This window comes from Varroa jacobsoni, unplaced genomic scaffold (assembly GCF_002532875.2).
Source record: "Varroa jacobsoni isolate VJ856 unplaced genomic scaffold, vjacob_1.0 scaffold_234, whole genome shotgun sequence".
In the NCBI taxonomy this organism is placed as follows: domain Eukaryota; kingdom Metazoa; phylum Arthropoda; class Arachnida; order Mesostigmata; family Varroidae; genus Varroa; species Varroa jacobsoni.
The window spans coordinates 49,835-74,104 of record NW_019213136.1 but is presented as its reverse complement, the minus strand read 5'-3'; the positions used below and the strand labels follow the sequence as shown (position 1 = coordinate 74,104).

The following is a 24,270-nucleotide window of genomic DNA, read 5'->3' as shown; positions in this document are numbered from 1 at the left end:
ACTTTACCTTTTTACCAATCATTTAATCTATGATACTTTGTGTCTAAGTTTATTTCAAACCATACACAATAATAATGCTTCACTTATGAAACCGTCAAAAAGCAGCGATCCAGCAAAGGTTACCTTTTTCTCATCAAAGGTTTCGTACAGAAAAATGATTGTAATCTTGCTTTTTTTTTTTATTTGCCGTCTTTTCTGTAACAGCATAATATTACACACACACTTGACATATGGACCGCAAGGCGGAAGTTATTTGATGGCGTTGTACAGCAGTATCGAGACGATGAGAGTGAAGAAGTTTCAAGTTAAAAAGTGCATACATAAAGGCTGTCGTTTTTTTTCTTCACCACTTTTGCTATTAATGCCGGCGATGCAGATACGTCTGCATCGCGGAAAACACTCGGCAAGACCAACCATGTGGCGATAGCTCACGATAACGCGGAACGAGATGAGATAAATATAGCAAAATATGGGAATATAATGCGATAATGCATATCAGAAGTTATTACATATATTGATTTGATGGCACACACACACACACACATATATATATATATATCGATTTTTTCTATTGCCGCGTAATTCTTCCCCATCTCTGTTCGCCTAGGTAAAATATATACTAAGCTTTAGTAGTATATTCATTTATTCTCGTATATTTTCGTCAAATGTAAACGGCATCGAGGATCTTTGGTAGCTCTTTTTATATTTTTTTAAGATGTTTTTAATCTTTTTCTAAAATATCTTTAAAATCAAAAGGTACACGAAAAAGGTTTACCAGAGAGCGAGAGAATCACGATAAACAAATCTTTGCCTTATGCCTGCTTTTTTTTTTCTAACGAATTAAATGAACCTTGAATGAATGAAGATTCATCTGTGTTGAATAATGAGAATTCTAGCTTACCAACTGTGGATTTGTTTCTGCTTCTGAAATGGCTCAGAACAATGTACAGCGAGGAGTGTTGTCCGCTATGGTCAAGGTGGTTTCATGTATTTCTCGCATTTGTTTTATCAATATGAGTGATTGAATCAGTTGTAATGGTGTATACGCACCGGACAAACGATGTCCAGAGATGTTGAGACGAGCTAGCACTCTAACATTGCGTACTGAGAGCCTCGTGCACTTTTCTGGGGGTCACTGGGGTCGGATGACTCTTCACTGAGAAAAAACAAATCTATCTCTGTGTGAGCCGACCTAGAAACAGGTAACATACGCACGAAAGACGGTCACCACGCCACATATCTTTCTTATGGAATACATTGTTGTAGCCTTAAACAAAAACAGTGTAGAATATGTAGTCTACTTGCCAATAAGCTCCTGTATACCAAAATATAGCCAGCTTCATCGATATCGGTTATATTTGATTGCAAAGGTGGAATCGCTATAACATGTCTCTACTAGACTATATAAACACGTCAGCCAGATCAGGACCGGAGTCATTCTGGTTCCAAGTGCCGGGCTCTATCGCCTACTCGTGAGAAGTGCTATTATTAATAAAACCGTGATTGCTTGTTTTACGTACCGGCCATTCTGTGATGTTCTTCTCGTCCGCATTCATAACTATCCATCGACTATGGTCACGTCGAACAAAAGTAGACTCCTTAGTTCACTTATTCGTATTGGGCCGCTGCAGCATGCAGGACTGAGCCTGGAATGGTGTACGTGTTCCTAACTAAATTTTTATTTGATTTATAAAATTTAGAAATGAAATTATAGTCAACAATGCTTGAATAGATATAGTAAGAAATTAATCTGTCGTAGCTTGATAGATGCTAGCAGTACACAGATAATGCCATTGACTAGATTGTACATTGTTAGAAGTCTTCCATTGCGGTTCAGGTGGTGCGTTATATTGTTGTGTACGCTCTAACCATTTCTCTATACCAAGAAACACCATTTTGAAATCATAAAAAGACTTGAAAATCTGAGATTGATCGGACCTAGGCTGTGGCCAGTTGTTTTTGTTTAACAACTATGAATAGCTAAACTTCAATATAAGCATTAGCATTTTTTTAGGTTAATTTGTTCAGGCTTGGAATCGCTTGCAAACGTTGCCCGCAGATCTTCGCATCGATCATGCATCTTCTTCGAGTTCTTCAACCCTTAAGTAATGTTTCTCTGTGATCCCCACAAATCAGGTGCTTCATGCTGTCCCTGCTGGTTGCTCTTCGAGTAATACAGTAGTGGTACCTCGTAATTGAGGCTCACGAATCGAAACACGACAGCCGTTGAAGTATCTGAAGTCGCAGGAGTCAAAAAGCCTTCATTCGTTAGCTTCGACTAGGATCAGCGGGCAGACAGACAGGCAGGCAAGAAGGCAAAGATCTTTCACGTACTTCGTCTGCTACAGCAGTAGCAAACAACAGAGAGGGCAGTAGCGACGTCAGCGGTGTTGCAGCCTCCTAGCCGCTGTTCGGTTCGACGATGCTTACCGACACTCACTCCAAACGACGTGGTCATCGCTGGGAATCACTCTGATCATGATGGCGATGCTGTTGCTGATGAGAATGATTATTATCTGAAAAAGCCGATGATTCAAATGGTCTAAGGGATCTAAGCCTTGTCTCAGTTTGATTCACTTTGAACGTCTGAATGGTTATATATTTGGACAGACGAAAACGACGTCGTTTTGAAACCAGAGTTGACAGACAGCAAGAGGCAAATGACAGAAGGATCGAAAATCCGATTTCCGTCCATTCCTTGACCTACAGGTCGACGTAAACTGAACGTTGCCCGATATTAGGCCTAATAGTTTTAGACGACCTTCGATCAGTGTTATAGATTACACCGATTGTGTATGATCTGACGATAGACTACAATGACTTAGGGGCAACGCAAGCTTCACACTCGGCCTACTTGCGGTAAACCGTCAGTGGAAAATGTCGACGTTATGACTGTTAGCATTAATAAATGCAACGTGCAATTAGTCGAAGATAGACATTCGAAATTTGATTAGCCCCTAGCATATATACATACATATAAATAAACGTTTTCGAATTTTTCGATGAACGGTTGCGTCGTTCAAGGTGGCAACATTTTCTAAAAAGTCAGTTGGCGTTCGACACGGTACGAGAGTATCCATCACCACACACATACATTCAATTTAAACACTTTTACAACGCTTCACTTTCCTAGCCCATTCTGCCAACGTATACTAGTTACATCGTTGTCATCACAAGTTTTTGGCACTCTCGGCCGGCGTGCTCGCGCAGTGTGAGATTTGCATGTACTCCTTTAAACGTCCATACCGTCTAGCTGTTCTACACTAGCACCGTTCGCTAGCATGGCAGCACTACCCACGCCCGCATATGACCATAGTCTTGTTAATGATCTTCCTGTGACTTTAATTTACTGTGGATTTGTTAAAAAATGCCTTTTACCAGTGGGTTTCGACAAGTTTTCACATTGCTACCATAATCAATGGTGCCCATTTCGTACGATGTGGCAACGATCGCCGTCATCATCGCAAGCATGGGCGGCAGAAGAAGTACGGAACATCTGTTATATCCCTTCGCCAAGAATAATGACTGCAACAATGCTTTTTGATGGTAGCTGGGCGGCGGCGGCGGCGGCGGCGGCAATAATTATAGTAGAGACGCACGAGGTTAGACGGCTAGGCGGATAAATTTGCGGGCTGGCGCTTACCAATAGCAACAGCAGCGGCCAGCGACAGCTTCAAAGCCAACGGTAAGTAACGACAGTGGCAGAAGCTATAGCTATTGTATGGCCGCACGATGTTGTGACTGCTATGTTCGTATGGGACCGTACGACAGGCCACACACAGGAGACGACCTCTACACTAAAAAGAAAATGCGTATAAGATATTAACTGCCGCGGGCTGCCACAGTAAGCTGGCTACTTTTACTACTACTGCTGCTGCTATTATCATTTCCACTAACAAGTTTAGAATTTTACCTCAGACGGCTTTAGACGGTTGACTTGTGTCAGTGTGTAACAGTGCCTAGGCCTGCTTTCGAGGCTAGGCCGTCACGTGTCCGTGTTTTCACTGCTACCAATAGCACTCGGTAACAGTACGTCCTGCATATGATGTCTGCTCCCTACGAACAATCGCGTTTAGCGCAGAGCTCACCTGCTGATCGCTGTCGCTGTTTTACGGATCATGAACAGTGGAGGGCGGGAAGATTGCGAGGCTTTCGACTCGAGAGACGCCTACGAGGCATAATACGTATTGTGCGTATGCATGTGTACCTCTATGGGCTATATCTTTGAGATGTTCCAAATACTGGCATCGAGCATTGTTTACTATGATAATCATCCGTGCGGTGGCTTCCCAGTATCATCGAAGCGTGCCCACGTTGCAGACGCGGATTAGATGCGATGCAATGAAATGCCCAGCTTCTGTTCAACGCTCCTTTACGTACGACTTCGTTTGCTGTTAGCGGAGTTGCTGTATCAGTTCCTACCGCCGCCACTGGCTCCCGGCCGCTAGCGCGTCGCCACGATCAGCCTCCTGATGACGTCATTCGTGAGTCGAACGCTGGCTGCTGACGCTGTCGCTCCTCAATCAATCACATGGCTGACTATGAGCACCACTGCGGTTGTGAAGAATGTTCTGCACGTTCGGCGGCACGTGTCGTAATGGCGATGGGTGTTTTAGTCTATTACCCATTGAGAGCGAATGTAATCGAAAATAAAGTGCTCAGCGATGTCTTGAAGCGTTGCGGCGCATTTTCTAACTCAAAGCACGATGACAAGGACAGATATCATTATGGAGCACCTGCACGGACGTTGTTGTCATTCAAATAATAATTATTAAAAGAGAAGTCATCTGGAATTGACTTACGTCAATGCGTATGTATTGGCAGATAGAAACAAAGTGTTTCTAATGGCGGTCGCCAGCAGTATGGACGTTGTCATCGTTTAGCCTTTGGAGCCACTGATTTAAATTCAATGATGGAAAAAAGAATCATGTTAAGATTATGACATAGCAACGCTAGTGATTGTAAAGGCTCTACGTTTGTCTTCTGTTTACTACTTCGACATTCGTCAATCCTATTATACTGCAATAAAGGTATTATTGTCATAGATCTAATTCGCTTCCCCAGCAAAAGGAGGCAAGGTTATAGCCTTGAGTTGATAATAACCTTGTGCTGTGATAGTCATGTGATCCCACGCTTCTCGTCAGATCATCCAGATCTCCCATCCTGAGGCATTATTTCTTCAGTTTTATCTATCAGTAAAAAGTAGAAAAATAGCAGCGTCAAAGCTGTGCTAATTGACCGATTTATTTAGCGAGCATTGGGATCAATAGTCCACAATATGATGGACCCGACAAAGGGAAAAGAGCAGAAAGGGTAAATATTTTTTATTGTACTCATTTGAGAACCCCCATTTTTGTATTGAGATCTTTAATGAGAACGAATCGTAATCTAGCCGGCACCTGTGTGCCTGGCGCAAAACTTTTGGACGCTAGGTTACTTGCTCTTCCTTGAAACTATCATTGTTGACGGTCGGGAGTTTAGCTACACAAAGTCGTGCGTACCGTCGACTTTCATATGAGAGCACTAACCTATTCTCAGCAACGTTGACGTACGGCATCAGGGGCTGCAGTAGTGCCTTAGTCGACACCCTGAGGTGCCCCTGTTGGTCCAGCGTGCTGCGACGAAACAGCTTCTGTCCCACGGTTCTCCGTCGAGTTCTACAACAGTGTATTCCTGAACCTTGGCTTGGTCCTTGATGTGGCACTTCCTTACTTCTTCTGGGTACTCGATTCTTTTTGGCACAATGGCTTTTGTCATAGCAATTTTTATTGTTGTTGGATTTTATTCCTTGTATTCATTACGATTCAGTCGATGCGAAACGAAGGAGCAGTTCGATACGGCTGTTCGGAGTCGCTGAAGCTATTCGGAAACCGGGTAGAGCTATAAAGTGACATGCGGATTATAGCAGTGTTATGGCGCATGAAGTTAAAACGTTAGAAACACTCCGGTTCAAGTTCCCTAAAGGGTTCTTATTGCACCAGTGCGGTCTATGTGCGTTATCATGCTAACACATCCCTTAACAAGATGGGCATTTCAGTCTCGGGTCATTGAGTATTCCTTGGCTTTCTGATATCTTGCTTTTAGTTCATGACTGTGCCACGTTTTCTTTCGCTTCGATATTATTTTTATAATGAAAAATTTTTGCTTATAGTCTAGTTGATTATAATGAGATGACGTATACACCCTTGGCAGCTAGTGCCCTCTGGTCTGCGGTGCAGTCGAACATCGCGACAACGACGTCCTTTAAGTGGGTCTTCGCTCTAGATTGAATTAGTTTCTTGACGTTGCGTCTTCGCCAGCGTTTGACGGCATTTGGACCATCGAAGAAAAGAATGGTCATGCCTAACAATTTGCTCCCTTTCTATTTCAATCTTCGATTCTTCAGTAAATGATCAGAGTCAAGTAATATACGCGTCTCACAGTAACTACATGTAGAATTCTAATCTTATATAAGGATCCATCGCTTGGAGACCGCCATCGTAGTACAACAGTCAATATGCCACAAGCGGTCTGTTGGATAGTAATGGAATGGAGTCTTCAGTATTTGCCAGTGCTTCGATTGGTCTTCCCTAACACAAAAAACCGCAAAAAGACACAGTCAAATGATGCGTGCGGAAGCTGAAAACACATTTACTCTCACAGACTTCTGTGCTCGTTGTACGCATTCTAACATCCATTAGAAGAGAACAATACATATATATATATATATTAACGTTTATATAGAAGTTGGCGTTCATAGATAATAGATTGCCATTACCTGTGATTTGTTGCAAAGTCTTGTAAATATTCAATGTTGTGTAGTTGTTATCGTATCGTTGAAATGCCCTGATAAGAAATTCGATCAATGGTTTCTACTAATATGCGAAGTTACTGTTGAATTGGAAAAGGATTTTTTAAAAAAAAAAAAACCTAGTACGCAAACAAAGTGTACGCGTAATCAGTGTACATTGACGTAGACTACAATTGATTCTATTGTCGGATAACACATATGTGTATATCTATTTATATAAACAAAAAGGGCTATGAGATGTGATGACGAGGAAGAACTAGTTTTGCATCTATTATATACTATGATAACAACTGCTCCGCATCGCTTGGCTTTTTCTGTCGTATTTAGAAAAATAAGTGGCCATCGCAGATTGCTTTGAAAAGTAAAACATACCGATACGAGACACGTATACGGAAACCTTTAGGCATCCTATAGATCGAAGCTGTCATATGCCGCTGCCGAATGTATCATTATGACAGGGAGGTCATGTCATAGGTAGAGACCTAGTAGTAGTAGACGTTTCAATTTTGAGCACTTTGATTAATAAACAGATTTTCAGTAATGACGATAATACGTCGTGTGTCTTAATGATACCGATCAAATAAACGCAAGCGTCTCTGGCAAGCAAGCGGCCCTTAATGATGTCGACGGGTACAGACAATACTAATTTTTATTTCATCTCTGCTGCGTCTATCGAAAGTGCCTCGAGATAGCATCGAGCTATCGATGTGTGTACGTAGCTATTGTATGTGCATACACATTCATCGCGACTTATCCAAATATACGTAACGAGTATGGAAGAAGGACAACAAACTACAGGCCGCCATTCATGCTGACACTTACTATCATGAAACAACAAATTTTTCCAAACTTTGCTACGTACGTATTCAACTTGTTATACCTTTCTGGTGTTCTTTTACACTGTAACACGTTTTTTTTTTTTCGTACAAGACCGTCAATTGTACTTCCTTCATCTTTCGCTCTTCAAGACGATTAAACTAGGCCCTTTCTGGTCCTGTTTTTCAGCTGGATTATAATGAAATGGATCACAAAGGCTACGCAAATATCGAGCTAGATTACTTTTTGATAAAGCCAAAGCTTCTCAGAGCTCATACGGCGAAATAATTGAACTTTTTTTGATAAACAGTATAAGCCATCAAATCTATCCTCGTAACTTGTGGACCGCGATCATCCATCGGGGTCTCATTGTTCGCCAAATTGATAACTGCTGTCAAAGCGTTTAACCATCGAATGACTGTAATCCACGGAGTATGACGTTAGTTACCTGCCTGGTGATAGATGTGGTGTAAAATTTTGTAGGGGGCGATTGCAGGACGAAGTTTTTATACATTAATGGGGCCTGAACATTATATTAATGGGAACAGTTGCTATTAGCTACTACTCAGGCCTAAAATCTGTCATCGACTGAACAATTTCGATGAAATGGAAGATGACCGCCGATATTATGTGAGGCTCGTCAAAATAGGGTCTTACTTGATGGTTTTTTCCTCACAGTCGTTTGTTTCTGAAGCGAAGTGTCATTTGCTACAGCTCATCTTGCCTTCGAATATAACAATACTCTACTGCGCGTAATTTTCAAGGAAAAAGTATTTTTGTCAAAGAAACAAACGTCCGATTACGAAACCATAAAATAAAAACGTTTTCCAGAAAATGAATGGACGAATAAATTAATTTTCCCAAACAATTTATATGCACTCGTTTTTATGAGCCGAACGCATAAATGTACGAAGTTAATACGAAAACCTAGACTTTTACTAGTAAACTGCTGGACAAAAAAAAAAACTTAATTGTTTTGGACTACTATTTCAAAGCAGCATTTTCTAGCTGTTTGACATCCCTGTCTTCATTCAGTATTATCTCAATATTACATCAATAGCTTGCCGTGGGTCTTATAGATATGATCAAAGCTTTTTTCGTACCCGTGCGTTATTACGGCATTTTCTCCCTAAACCTACAAAAACTAGCGCCTCACTGCGGGTTTTATATCTTGCTGGCTCTAATCCCCAACACCGCTAGATGAACTAATCAGATAAAGCAGTTGAGCTTCAAGACGACGCTTCAGTACTTCAAGAGCCATGGTATAATATGAGCGTTGGTTGAGCTGAAAAACCCAGAGAGATACACATTGATATAAAAGCTGTGTTTTTTTCACAAACTCACATCTGATATCGACAAATGTCTCATAAAGTTTTAGCCCGTTGTACTTTGTTCGATCACCGAATAGTTGCCCCGTCAAAGCCAATCGTACGCCAGATTTCCCTACCTTTCCGAACCCGTGCCAGGAGCATATGTAAAATATGCCTGTGCAACGTGAGGCCAACATAGTACTGAGCCCCTGAACCGTTTAAACATTGTTTTTTTTTTTATTATGAATTTCATTATGTGGTTGTGATAAGCCCGATCGATCTGTGTGAAAACACACACTACCAGGCAACAAAACGATGGTCGTACCTTAATGAAGACTAACATTCACTTCGATTAGCCTACACGTTTTTATTTTTCGACCGCTGGTCACTTAGTGGTCTAAAATTGCGTCGCCTAAACTTCTCCCACAGGGGTATCATGGTGGAATTGTGAAATAATGATATCTTTGCAACACGCTTACTGCGCCTCGTCTCGTATCGAGGCCTGCCTGCCTGCCTGCCTGCCTGCCTGCCTGCCTATCTGTACGTCTGTCCAACTGTTAGAGCGAGAACAGACTTTTTAAAAATAGACAAGTGCTATTATTAATTTCTATGATTCTAACAGCTATCCGAGTAGGCTAGTAATCGTCACCATGTAAACTGTAGTGCATAGTGGTAAATATCAGCCCATGAGGACCAGCAACAGCTAACGACGTGACAAAAACCTTCCATACCTTTTTCGCACCCATTCGCGCCCTCTTCGTCCTATCACTAGAGCCCCCGCCCGCTCTTGGGAGTTCGTAAAGAATTATCGAAGAACATATAAGAAGTACGTTGTGATACATTCCCTGAATGGAATTTCGGCTCCTTTGTCATCAGTTATTGTTATCAATAATATAATGTTCGCTTGTGAAGTGGTTTTTTGGAAGTAAGGGTATGTTAACTATTGGTGATCTGCCTTATGCCAACGCTGCTCTGCGCTGTTCACAGTGCCTGCAAGGTTGCTATGGCCAGGTCAATAGGACTCGGCCATAACGATTTCTAGCCTAGAATATAATATCATTAGCTGCAAACTGATTTTTACTGATATTATTACCCACAAGCAGTGTTCTGGCTCTTCGCTCTTGTTTTCAGTAGTGTTCCGGTAAACTACAATTATCGCCCTCGCATCTACTGTACTCCCAAATCCCAGTGAACAAACACCCAAATATTAGAACGTGGGAACCACTTCCTGGCAGAAATGTAGGTAGGGAATATTGTCGCTAACATTGCAAACGAGATTACTTTGTGAAGTTAATGCAATTCAATCGGGGAAAAAATGACACTTACTACTTAATAAAGTTTTGCGTTATTGCTTAATGTTTTCTATGCATTTTTGGCATTGCATGTGCTAAAATCACCTGAGATAGTGAGCAAACGGTACGTAAGCTAAAGAAACGTAAAATTTACCAATGAAAAATTGGACGCAAACAAAAAACGGTTAATTCCATCTCAGCCTAAGCCAAGCTAAAGCAACAACGATAACAGCTGAAGTATTCACGATCCGCCTTCAACCGTACCGCAGAAAGTCAAGCGTAAAGTAGTATATTTGGGCTTGCCTGAACGACCCCTAGCGTACGTCTAATGCAAGCTACAATGACGCCACTTTGTATTCGAGAGATTTGCTGTATGCACCGACGTGCTTACATCCACGATATACGCTTGACGCGGCTAAAATCGTCATCGTCAGCATGAGCATTGTGAGATCATTTCGATCGCAGAGACGTCGCGCATGGATTTGCCAAACTCTCGTACATACACGTTCGGGATGCACCTATCTATCTATGTATGTATGTATGTATGTATCTATCTATCTATGTATCTATCTATCTATCTATGTACGTATCTATATATCTATGTATCTATCTATCTATGTACGTATCTATCTATGTATCTATCAATCTATCTATCCTATCTATCTTTCTATCCTATCTTAGGTAGATCTTATTAGATAGATTGGATAATCTATCTAATCTAATCTATCTATCGAAAGCACCGATAACCGTTCGTGTAACACGCTTTACCGTACGTGACTGTAGCAAATGTACGGACAATATATGTACAGACACAAGGGAATGGACTGTTAAATGTGTCCGTGAATACAGCCGCTGAGACCGATGATGGTCATTATCGAATAGGCAGTAGAAGCGGCAGCATAAACAGCAGCAAAAATGCCGACACTGCTGTTGTGTAAAAACATAGTTCAAAGAGTAAACGATCCAACGGCGTCTGTGATTTGAATCCAAATTCTGACCACGGGCGTCGTCACTTAATCTGCAACATCCGAGTGATTTGCAATAGAAATAGCATGGGCGAATTGTCGCACGAAGCTGAAGTTGGCCAGAATGCGTTATTTGGCTTATACCTGGGTTGGGACTGATTGAAGACAACGACAAGGAACAACCGACGAGTAACCAAAGCGAATATTCAAATTTATGTAAAAACATCTTATGATCACTGCTACGATCATCATCGCGTCCAGTTACTACCGCCACTGTTGATCACGATTTTTGTTGTTTCTTCAGCACGCCGAGTCCCCCCCTCTCTCTCTTTCTCTCTCTCTCAAAGAAAAAAGTGATAATCATGCGATTAGTAGTGAATAATTCGTAGTAATACAAATAATACTATGGCAAAGGAAATCTCATTACGAGTTATCACCGCTATTGCGACCCTCTCATTCGACTGGACAATTGTATGAACGCAGTTACGGCCCGTACACCTATCCGTTTCGCTCTATTTGGTTTGTCTTTGTTGTTCCATCTGTACGTAATGATGTGGTAATGTCACATCGATTTCTGCCAAAATAGCTGCCACGTAAAGCCTTCGGCGATCGAGTAAGTGTTAGCTATTACCCAGGTGATTCGACAGTCGAGTAGAGAAAGTTTCTGCTTACGACGCTGATTCGTGCTTCTAAAAACGAAATATCGGAGGCCTTTTTCGATTTTAATCACCGGACATAAAACAGGGCTCATATATGAAAACCTACCCACCCCGTTTTATTAACCCGGTCGAAACGTAAAGAACATGATTTATCTCTTGGTAGGGGGTAAAGCTTAAACTAAGATGGATACGCAGGTACGACTGCAGTTGTTGTTAGTTAACGCCAATCAGAAACAAATCTAAGGAAAACAAACTCATCTTCCTCAGAGATAATCTTTAGCTGCTTCGCCCTAAAGGCCTTGTAAATTGGTTAATACATGTGTTTTGTTGCTGGCAGAACTATGCTATGTTCTGTTTAATTGTTTCTTCCTTGATGTAAATATCGTTTGTTTTTCCAATCGATAGCAAACCCACAAACAGGGCGCCCGTTGTTCAGATTTAGCTTTTTTTTTCATTAACCATGACGTGATCACCCAGACCCAGGACTTCCGTTAATATGGCTGCCAGTTGCTCGCACGAAACGGGGTAAACGGGTGTTTTATATATGATAGTTATTTAAGATCGTTCGTAGCAAGATCGCGTTTTCTGCCATGAGACCATCAAACTGTGCCGATGTCAACAATGTAATAACACCGGACCACAAGCAATCCTGTTCGTCGCTCCGAAAAGGACTTGACAATAATAGACAAAGGGTGTATGCCTTAGCTATGCCTGGCCGATGAGTGGACAATCGCTACTTTTCTAATCGCTAAGACAAAGACACGCACACATAGTGCGAGAATTTCATTTTTTCCTATCGGACTAGTACCATATGAACGCTAACATACAGTGTTATTAATGTTTTTACATCGTACCAGCGAGCTTGTCTCTTGCTGTCTGAAAAGCACACTGTCTATCAAATGGTTAGGCGATGTACTATCTATATATGCGGAGTACATACGTCTTCATTTTATCTACGTCATCATTAGATTTCGTCGAAGTTACGTATTTTGTTAGAAATATACGTTAACGGTAGTCTGAGATCAACAGAGTCAAGGGCAAAATAAGCCTGTACAAACTGAGTATCGAATTTTGTAAATCGTTCTGATATTTTACAGGCGACATTGTTTGTGGGCACCTAAATTTAACGAGCTAGTAACGAAAAGGGAGTGCTAACGCATGATGTTGTTTTCGGCTGCTAGATTCTGCTAGGTACGTAAACTGAGAGATATCGATCACTGAACCAATTTAAAACAAATATGGCTGCTGTTAAAGTTCTAAGTTTGATTCAACAATTAAACAGGCCAAACATTCTACTGGCAGTTTTTATCAAGTGGAAATATAGATAAGGGCAATTCTAACATTTAGCATATGGGATAGGAGGATGATAAGCGAATTAAAGGCTGTTACAGCGGTAGCAACAGCATCAGGGGTCATATGAGCGACAAAAATCAAATTGGCGCAGTGGCCGCTTCACTTAGGTTAAGCTAAACTGACCCATTTCCGTAAACAGCCCCCACAAAAGGCACCTCGTGCACTAACTTCGTGGTCTTTTTATGACGATACCTTTTCAGTTAGTTTTACTATTATTTTTCTTCTAGTAACGGTGATATCGCCGTATGCGCTGCGATATTTGCGCTACGATCGTCGTACATCACTACAAATCAACTGACCTTCCGGCTAATAGTTATTACTCTAGCATTTCTAATCTATAACATGACCTTATATGCTTATCTCTATTAATACCAACGTAAATTACGGATTGATAGTCGGCGGAAATACGTGCATCGTACGCTGGAAGTATTTCTAATAGCTACAAAAGTATGCGTCGTATCACAGATGCAACAGACGATATCTTTCAAGCTCCTTCAAATAAATGAATTTGCGATCTATGAGGGAACACTCGTTTACTGACGATAGACGCACATTTTCCTAAAAGGTTTTCGAGCAGCTCGACGCGCAAAACGCGGTGCACCGTCAATCTAGCAATATAAACTCTCCTCGCTGATCTCTACGTCCTCAGCTGAGCACATACAATGAACGAGTGCCAGAGCAACAGAGCTATACACAGGTCAATAAACAACCGAGAAGCAGACATAACCATTGCTAAATAAATACAAGAGAACCATCAATAGGATTATAATATGCGAATACCCTACGATTGGTTGAAGCTGCAAAATAAAGACTGGAATAGCTGGCCAGCGATCGTCAGTAGTAAGCCCTACAGTCGTTCGTCGTTGTTAAAATCGTAATGTCTGTTTCAACCAGCCGACGCACCCCCGCCTTATACACTTGGTCAACAGAGATTCTCATACTGCCGCGGCGGCGGCGGCGGCGACGCCGACAGCCGGATGAGGCTTACTTGTCGCTAATAAAATTTTGACGTTACACCATTTCGACCCTGTGCTCTCTGTAACTCGCTAGTCTTTGCAAACAGTTAAGACTATTCAAGTAAACTAGACCCCCCGATTCGAACGCCTCGTCATCGGTGAATGCGTAAAGTCAGATCGCTTGGTGGGTGTGCTTTCTTTCGTGAAGACTCAACGATTTATCTGCTAATATCTTGACCAACGTGGTGTCTGGCTGCCGTTTGTTTGATGACCGTCGAGACCCAGTGACACCCGTTGTTGCAGCGGGAGGTTTGGCGAAGATCAGTTCAGGAAGTAAATTGGGGCCGTAACCTAGAACAGCTGTGGAAGCCGGATCGAGTCGCCTACCCGCAGATAACCTACAGCATTTATTAGCCCCCAACAGCACTGGTATACTAGAAATACGGATCAGTCCATGTCTTTTCCGTGTGACTAAAACGTATGTAGCCAAATATGCTGCCCATCGGCTGCGGCCGATCTTCGCTTCCCTGCAATAGCAATCTCCACTCAGGCTCGTGGAGAAGTAGTGCTTGTGGCACAATCGCCTATTATTTAGCCTAACTTCTAACCTTCTTGTCGGCTTTCAGTCGTCGTTGTCCACGCTGTGAGGTGCCTCCGTGTGGTCGAGATGAACTAATACCGTCTTCGTTTCGCCATCGTCGTAACCTTATTACTGTTAGTACGGGTGGATTCATTGCTATATCTCACTCTTTTCGTTGCGACCTGCTATGACAATCGCTCGCGCTCCCATACAATAAAAGGCATATTAATGAACCAGTGAATAGTCCATAGTGAATTCGAGACTGGTGGTCGGCTGGCCTTTGAGGTTTTCACGCTTCATAAACATCAGCTGTCAGGATAATAATGTACGAGCGTAAAACATCAAATGCTAACAGTCAAAGTATAACCGCCGATTCGTTTCGTCATACCAAAAATATGCACAGACCGCTTTTCTCACGTGATTCCTGGTGGCGTCCAGAGAAGTAATCTATAGCCATTAGAATCGAGAGAAAAATGCCGGTTTCCGAGATAGATTCTGATTCAGCTCACGGCTGTAAGCAGAGATAAACGAACCGCCGGTTCTATGGTGAAATTATGCCACGATGCATTACTAGACCATTATTATTACCATCGACAACCATATAATTTGCTCGTTAGATGTTCACAAATGTTAATGGCGTAAAATCATCAATTTCTTCATCTATGGACAAATGTTTTCTCAAACAGACGCGTAATTCCACTATGACGATTCTGATAAACGTTGAGATTAAATAGGTTAGCAACAGGGTAGAAGGCCCGTTAGGTGTACGCGCCCTGCTCCAGGGGTAAGTGTTTTTCCAGTAACGAATCGAATATTACCATTCAACCTGCTTATCACCATATAGAAATTACCTATATAATATATGGGCGAGCTGCTGCCATCCAGGATATTTGTGGCGCTAGCATCGCATTCAACGATTTGCAGAGCCACAATTGTTTCTATATGAGGTTAGATAGGCGGACGGCCCGGTTAATTTGAATCGATACATCTCCGGTACATATTGTAGGTTCGTATCAACATACAGCTCGAATCGAAGATGCTACTTTCGAGTTAGAAAGCCAACACCATGAGTCATCATCACTCAATCGAATAGGTGTCTTCGTCGACCACTCTTAGTCCACGGCGCTACCTGTGACAGTAATATGTCATTTCTCGTTCATCTAACATTCTGCAAGCGGCCACTTGTGCGCACACGCGTCGTCGGCGACTTTGCTTGAGTACAGATGCTTTACATCTAATTTTTCCTATGTTCACTACAAAAGAAGTACAAAGTCGCCGGTTTAAGAGGCAGACAAATTTCTTTTGGGTTCCATTGGCCCAGATTGACGCTGCCGCTTATTTGTATTTAGACAAGACAAAGATGATCGGAATGTCCCCACGGTGTTCAGTATAACATAGGTGCCCAATCTTCGATAATTTGGGCTAAAATTCGTAGGGGTACTAGTTTGAAAGCGAATTAGTTGTGGTACCGAAGTACATGGGAAGAATATAGGTATCTGGCGTATTTGCTAATATACATTCTCGGCTAATGCCAGCGACAAAGGGGCTGACAGAGCCCGGTGTCATTACTATACTGACACCTAGCTGCCAGCATCACATAAGGGAGGCAGGATGAAGCGTGTTACAACGCATGTGAAAATTCTAACATGCGTACACTTAGTAAACGAGGTCGACTTAGGTATACACTTAGGTGATATAAAAAGCTGAACGGCCGGTAATATAGCGAAAGAAGTTTTGCCAGCCAAGGTAGTAAATATGCTGAAATACTATATAGTACTATTTCCGGGTAGATTTAATGAGATCTACATGACAGGACTGCATCCTTATGGTGGGCTCTATTTATTACCGCACTGCTTATTTCTATCAATTTTTCATGAAGGAAGTCATCAATTTTTGTGTAAGCTGAAATTGTTCAGCCGTCGCGCCACCGTTTAAATTTTTTACAATGACATTGTATCGACTCGAACATCGAATGAACCTTACTTACCGCAATATATACGTAATACATTTACTCATTACGTTCTCCTGGATTCTTCTAAACCTATCCATGTAGAGAGACAACAAGATGAAGACGACCGGTTAGACTTCGTGTGTTCCAGCACTAAACAGCGGCAAAATGGGTCATCCTTATCGTGCTGAGTGAGATATCATTTAAGCCGTTGCCACTAGGCGACGACGACGACGACGACATCTTAGCCATAGCTCGCATGATCCACCTGAGCTTCAGCTCGATGCACCTTCTTTTGGGGATATGTGCCCTTGACGCAATTTTGGCTACGGCAGCGGCTTCGGTAGTGCATAGGAGCGCAGCATCTTTGCCCTTCTTCAATTCTCAACCGTACCTCGTCGCTGCCGTCGACGACAAACTGTTGTTGTTGCCGCCGCAGTTGCGACCAAAACTCGCGAAGAGTTGTTTGGTCGCGTTGTGATGATGATAGTCGTCATTGTGAAGACGACGACGGCATCAGCGGTAGCCATTCTGTGGCTTCATAGTGCGCTTCTGCTTTTTCCGATCTTCGCTGATCTGCTGCCTGTTGAGGAACGGGAGGCCCTAAGAAGCTCAAAGCGGCTTGCGCTTTGATCTTCTTCAGATTCTTTTTCTTCCTTTTGATCTTCATTGCCGCCATCGTTGTAACATCGGTGCGACGAACAACATCAGTCGAGTTCAACTACGAAAACGGTTGCCGTCCTTCAACTTCTCCTAACGCAAACTCCTTCTACTCCTCCTCCTTCTTGAACTGTTCGCGCCTTTAGGCAGCAAGGAAACCCGCTCCTGGGCAACCTATCCCCTGCTCGACCCACTTCGTTTAGCAGCAGTGAAATGAAAGAAAACAGGAAAGAACATAGCATAGTTTTTTTCTGGGAAGACACGAGGGGCACGGAGGGAAATTAAATTATAGAGGGATAATAAAGACAATGCCCACTACAGGGGTCAACAGTGGGCCATGGTAGATAATTTCCCACCTGCAGGTAAACGAACTGGTGTCTGGCGGTTTGTGTGCGCATGATGCAAAAGCGATTCGCTGTCTATGTGTCCTTATGCGTACAGAAACTTTCTACCATTATGGTCCTTCAGGAAATGTAGTTCTACAATGGCTGCTGCAAACGTCGATGTTGATGATTTTCATAGTGGTGTTGGTAGCTGTCATTGCCTCTAGCGTACATAGCCTTTGAGCTTCGACTGCATCAGATCGAAGAGGCATCAAGGGACTTCTCAACAATTCATAAATTTACTGCGTATCCGAGCTCACTCAGACGAAACTGTAGTGCGACTACTTCACACAGTCATTGTTATTGTGAAGCTTGATGCGGCGATGATGGCTTCGGTCGGCAACTTCGGGTACCAGCTCAAAGCATCAACCGTAAAGGGGGAAGACATCAAAAGAAAATAGAATCGAAGACCTTCGATCAATTGATCAAACTGAGAGAATCGAATTGAAGAAGTACAGACGAATAAGAAGCGGTCAGTGGCTGGCAAGTTGGTGCAGGATAATAATTCAAATGCAGGGTAAACATCCCGATTAGGCAACAGCATAATCAAACAAAACCCGAAACGCTGCTTACAAAAACGTCGTATGTATAGCGCACGCAATACGTGCCTATAAATACTGTGCGTTCGCTCGTAGCACAACTGACCTTTGGTGGCTTTAGGTGAAATCGTACACACGCAGAACAGCAAACAATCCAAGAATCAACTAAATGATTGTTATGACTAGCTTAGTACCAAAACAGGACACATCGCATGCGCCATATAGATTGTACTGAGGTTGATCTACAATATTATAGACGGGTACGACAAACGAATAACTTGTATATCGTATTATATTTGTGAACGAAGGCCGACGACGTCCAATACTTTTCTTCTTGTTACCTTTATTTTTCGTTCGCTATAGGCTGCCAGACGAAGAGTCTTCAGACCTTTTAGACCTATTTGAAGTAGGAGTACGAAGCTACAGGATGAAAAGAAGTGCCACACATCAGATATCTAAGGAGATCTGCCGAATCGTAGCGATGTACATTTGCGTCGAAAAAAAATTGCTGGATAACAAAAAATATCCCAATCTATTTACGTAAGCGTTTTACATCATGAATAACTATCATCTGATGATGTGAGAGGCAGCGGCAAACCCCAGCACGGCAGTCTTGAATCCGTTCGACACACGTAAATGGTGTGACACTGTGTACAGTCTGAATTGAACATGCTGTTCCGTTATGTGTGAATTGTGTGTGATTCAGTAACTGTGGATTTCATATTTCGGATGGGATTAAGCGGCAGCTGCTGTATGATATACCGTGTCTATAGAGATTTGAACAGCAGCAACTGCTGGCTGCTGAGCCCTCAGAACCTCACCGGCACGAACTGAAGGCAGATGAAGCTCTAATTTATCCACAGACTTAAAACAATGCGACCACGGACCCCCTCCTCCTATCATACTGCACTAAGACTTTTATGGCCAACCTTGCAATGTTCTGGTTGTATTTGTACTGTTATTAGAACGCGTTTAAAGCGTCTTCCTGCGGCCCTATCGCGTGTAGCGTGATTGTTATGAGCAAATGAACGCACAATTATGTAGATTGGGTTGTCTAAACTCTATCCGCCCTTCGTGTCTGCATCCGCTTAAAACAGGCGGGACGATAATCATTGTTCTGGTTTTTCTATTTCGTGATTTTGCTCTTAGTGCCAGACAAATCGTTAGCGTTTTTTTTAATTATTATAGGCTAATAAAGGGAAAACACCGTATTGAGTGGATAAATCATCCTCTTGGACCAGTTCTTAAGTGTGGTTGTTTTCACCAGACTTCAGCAGAGTAGAATTTCTGATAGAAATTAAAATATCTAGCAACGTCGCCTGCTCCGCCCGGCAAGAGTATACGAGGTTATGAGTTCCTCATTGTTTTTTGTTGTTCATTAGACAACTCTCCTAGGACTTCTATCTCTTTTGCTTCTGTTGTACATTTTCAGTATTAGTTGACTCACAACCGTCACAACTTTGGCTAAATTCACGTTTCACTTATTCTTTAGTTTTCATTTTCTATTTTTTTTTTTTTTTTTTGCTGAACCTGTGAATCTATTATTAGTAATATTTGTCGCCGAATTCCAACAACTATACCTGATATTTCTGATTACGGGAAGATATTTTCTATTTTACGACAAACTTGCGTTTATACGGGTTGATTGCCCACAATGTTTTTATATTTAACCTACGAGGCCACTTTTGCACCGCTACCATTTTGATTTCGAATTTTGAATTTTGGCGCGCAAATAGGCAGAGATCTATTAGTTCTGTGCTTATGCCCAAATGAGACAACGAAATATCCATTTCGCTGTTTTTACTCAGTGGAGAATGCATTCAAGAATCTTTATCCAAAATAATTAAGTCTACTCGGAAATCGTGTGCTCAAATTGTATCGCCGATTCGAATCGCTGTTTCGATCACGATAGAGAAAAGAAAGGCCGAAATATGACCGACCTTTATTGATACTGCCGCCACTTCAGGCTCTCGAAAGATCCGGTAGGAACAAGAAGTTCAAGGGCTCTTGTATTATTGAGTCCACTTGCAGCACTTATCCTGCTTTATTCGACCACTTCGGCACAAAACGAAGACAGCCGAGTGTAGTTCATTTCAACCAAACGGACGATCTAGTGGCCTTGTAAGTGTGTGTGTAGGTTACTCGGCTGTTGACTTTTGATCAGTGGGATTACCGAGTTAAAGTAATAGTAAACGACTTGGACTGCAAAAGCATACCTTCAAGCTTTACGAAGTTAAATGGTTACTGCCGACTGAGGTTGTCTATTTGAAAATTGCAAAAACCCTAGTTAGATTCAGAAGCCTCGTTTCGGTGTTACGGAGGGTTCATACATCGCGTTATATGGACGTTAGTAATCAACGAGGGTGGGCAACTCGTTCAAAGAAAGGTTCAAAGAAAAGGCTTAGGGTCGCGTCTAGACAGGAACTATTGCCAATACTGGTACTTCGGATGGTTCTTCAAAGTAATTGCCGAAGAAAAAACCCTTTACTCAACCACCTACTGATTCCAGAGTTCGTTAAGCTGGAAATGAAAACGCGCACTTGAAAATGCTCTGTCCTGCTTGCAGTCAGCCGCCCACATTTGGCTTGGAGGTCTCTTAGTTTCAACTTACGCAACTACGGTGTACTGGTTGACGTTACCTAGCATACTTAAAACCTATTTCCGAGCTAACCTACCTCACGCTACATAGAAGTCGCATACTATCACATATACACAAGCAACAACCGGTTCAACATCTGCTAGAAAGACATTTTCGTCTCCCTCTCCCCCTCTCTCTCTCTCTCTCTCTCTCTCTCTCTATTCTTAGCTAGTTATTTTTAGTTACTTAGAAGTTAGTTGCGATCAGTTAGGATGGCCCACTCAAAACGAACTAGTTTGCGATTAAAGTCATTGCCCTGAATCGATAACATGGCTCTAACTAACTCCCACTTTGCTTTGCTAACACACCACCAAGTCAGTCTGCAGACATCAACGTTTACGTATAGGATAGTGATGGGTTAATAAATATTGGCGTTGGGGATAGTCTGTGTTGGGATTGTGTAAGCATTAAGAAAAAGCGTCAATACAGGTATGCGCCTCTGATTAACAGAGCAGCTGCTATAGAAGAGGGTTGACTGTAAATGAACTGAATGTCGCTTGAAGAAGTGGAAATCATACACAGACAAAGTAAAACGAGGAAAGGATAGGCATCAGGAGACCTGGGACGCAAGAACTGTAGAAGAATTTTCAAGCTCCTTGTCGAAGTCGAAATCTCGTCCCTCGCATTACACCCATCGTCGCAGACCGATCCGGCTTACGAGCTTTGTCGGAGGATTGTGGTAAAGACTCACGAGGAGCGGAGTGAGGGTGGACAGTGAAAACCGTCATTTTGAGTTAATTAGATTACTGCTGGAGTGTATCAGCTGGGATTACTGCGGGGGGTATTAGCCATTGTTCTGCGTGGCTAGGTAACAACGACAACCATAACGATAGCACTTCTGTCGTGCGCATGCGACTTGGAGGTATACATTGGGTAGTAGTTGTCGGCCACTGGTTCAGAGACATATTCGGACATCAAAATCAGTCAAGCAGACTATTATTATGGTTGGGATAAAGCTGGAGTTCATATGCAGCTGTCGATCCTTTGGCGGTACTTCTTAGGCGAGGTGCCTCCTTGTACTCTTCCTCATGATAAGAGAGATGCAGTATTAGCGGAGTGTCGAGGTGGCCCCGCGTACACGTTCGTAATATGATGCGAATTTGAGGTCACTCACTTGCTCTGTTGTTGAACGGATCCTTGACAAAGTACCCAGGCTTGAATAGGCTTAATTTAGTCAGCTGATTTTATGACCCCGCTTATGTGATGAGATATCAATGTAGAACAGGGAAAATCAACGGAATCTAGGGAGGCCGCCGCATCTCTGTATCTCCGCAATTAGGCAAAGTGGATATATGACTTGTTGATATAGTTCAGTCTATGGGGAAGGGATCACGCGTCTATATATAATCACAGCGGAGTAGCAGTTGGCAACAAATCCGCGCATAAAGTAAATGTGGATGTCCAGAGAAGTAAAAGGCTCGATAGTACACTATAATATTTACAATATATTGCTCATATTGATGAGGAATTATTTTACCTATTCATGTCATGAGTAATTAAAAATAACAATTAACAACAGTATAGTGCGTACATACCGAATTTATCTTACGAAGTGGGTGGTACAGGGCAATTGACATTATATTCTCCCCAGTCATAGAGGTACGTGAAAATCATTTGAGACAAGCAATACTTCACAATTGAGCCTAAACGGCCTGTCTAAGTACAGAATGGCAATATGATAGAGAATGCTATAATCGAAGCAAGATGGGTCTTGTCATAGTACTATCGTGTTCTGCAAATAGGTATTAAGAAAGTTGTTAACAAATAGCTTTGGTCTATCATTGTTTTTCATTACAATTTTGCAGGAGTTTGGGCTTTCAGCAAGACGTTTTGATGCACAATGGCTACCAATCGGACCAAGGCGAAGCTCCCGGGGGTCCCCTCGGACCCCCGGATTCACGTGATGAATTCTGTAAGGACTTGAGAGGCCTCTCAAAAGGTCAATCGAAACTATGCTTGCTCTACGAGGATCACATGCCGCACGTGGGCCGTGGCGCTCTTATGGGCATCGAGGAGTGCCAATACCAATTTCGAGATATGAAATGGAATTGTTCAACGACCCATGACGACTCGGTGCTTGGACCTGTCCTAAATCAAGGTAACCAAAGTGGCTTGGGTACCTCTCGAACTGAAATTATCGTAACAAATATATTTAGCATTTTCAGTAGATACGTTTACTCTTTTAGCCTGGGTCGGATCTGATTGAGCTACTCGTAGTTAGCGAATGAAGAGTTTACCATATTTAACTTTAAACGACCCCTTTATTTATTCCAAAAGAGAAGTGTGTATTCATTAAGCAAGGAGTGCAGCCATGTTTAGGAATTGTTTGCCCGTCCGGCGTGCATACCTGCTATCGTGTAGTATTGTGTTCCGTGCAAGGGCGTTTGAAACATTGGTACATTTTCTGTGGAGATTGCTTATTGAGCTCGAAATTATTAGTATGTTTTGCTTTATAGACTGCGAGCATTGCCTCTTTTGACCAATAATAACAGTGATAAACCTGTTCGTCCGTAAATGAATAACCTTAACGCCACTTAAGAAATCTCTCAGCTTTCCCATAAATTTACCCTCGTCGTAGCATGGCAAATAATAACAAAAATAATAATAGTTCTACGAGGAACCATATATGGTGATGGCTTGCTGCTGACTCCCTATTGAGTCTCAACCCTAATGTTAGTCGCAGCCAAGACTATTTGGCTATTCAATAGGTTTCGAATTGAACCTAGGCCTATTCAGCGGGAGTTAGAAATAGGAAGGATCGAGAACTTGTGATGAAAAGCAACCGAAGCACCACAAGACAAGTCGGCGCAAAAAACAGACCCAGAATGAAATAGTCTAGTTAGACCGCCGGCGGCGATCCCGCGTGAGAATGACATCATTGCATTGTAGACTCAAAGAATGCCCCACCCCCCGCAATGTGAGCTTCTATCTATTTTCGCCGGCATTGGGCCTACAGCGTCGAGGTACTGAGGCTGACTCTTGTTGAAGCGGCATGATCAAGCACTATAAGCCAGACACCATAAAGAGTTTTGGTCTACAAAAACGTCGAGATTCTCCCCCTTATCGATAGTATTACTAGGGCCAACTTATTTCAGTCGCAAAAATAAAAGGCAGTCAGGGACAGCGCGCGAGGTTGAGTGGATTTTTAGATGTTCACATTCTTACATCCGGTATAACACCGTGCTATAGACCTCGACCTCAATCCCGGTACAAGACTTCACTTCGCATGATACCTAGGACTGTCATTGTTAATGGCGTAGCGTTGTGATAGTTACGAGCGTTTTGACTGACAGTATACGCATATTGATTACAGGCATAAATATTGAAGTGTATGCGAGTACCTACGAGCAATAGTGAGAATTGTTAAATGTGTCTTGACAA

General features: G+C 42.4%; 1 protein-coding gene and 1 long non-coding RNA gene across 9 annotated transcripts in view; one reads left to right on the top strand and one right to left on the bottom strand.

The window, feature by feature from the left end:
- LOC111273913 (uncharacterized) overlaps positions 1–3,483 on the bottom strand; it is a 39,891-nt gene extending 36,408 nt beyond the window's left edge. The window contains exons 1-4 of one of the 5 annotated variants that reach the window (XR_015316127.1): positions 2,975–3,483; positions 2,049–2,516; positions 1,521–1,646; positions 1,051–1,192 (exon numbers count right to left, since the gene is read on the bottom strand). This is a non-coding gene — a long non-coding RNA (uncharacterized LOC111273913). Of the gene's footprint in view, positions 1–1,050; positions 1,268–1,520; positions 2,517–2,974 lie in introns of all 5 variants that reach the window. The other 4 variants (XR_015316128.1, XR_015316129.1, XR_002688112.2 and 1 more) reach the window with 4 other exon arrangements.
- The window catches only part of LOC111273912 (protein Wnt-5b), a 105,933-nt gene that overhangs the window by 63,106 nt on the left and 18,557 nt on the right, over positions 1–24,270 (top strand). For 2 of the 4 annotated variants that reach the window (XM_022855952.2, XM_022855950.2), the window contains one exon: positions 22,695–22,987. In XM_022855952.2, the coding sequence (XP_022711687.1) occupies positions 22,723–22,987 (265 nt within the window). In that variant the 5' untranslated portion in view covers positions 22,695–22,722. Of the gene's footprint in view, positions 1–19,790; positions 20,373–20,426; positions 20,843–22,694; positions 22,988–24,270 lie in introns of those variants that run through there. The other 2 variants (XM_022855951.2, XM_086973660.1) reach the window with 2 other exon arrangements.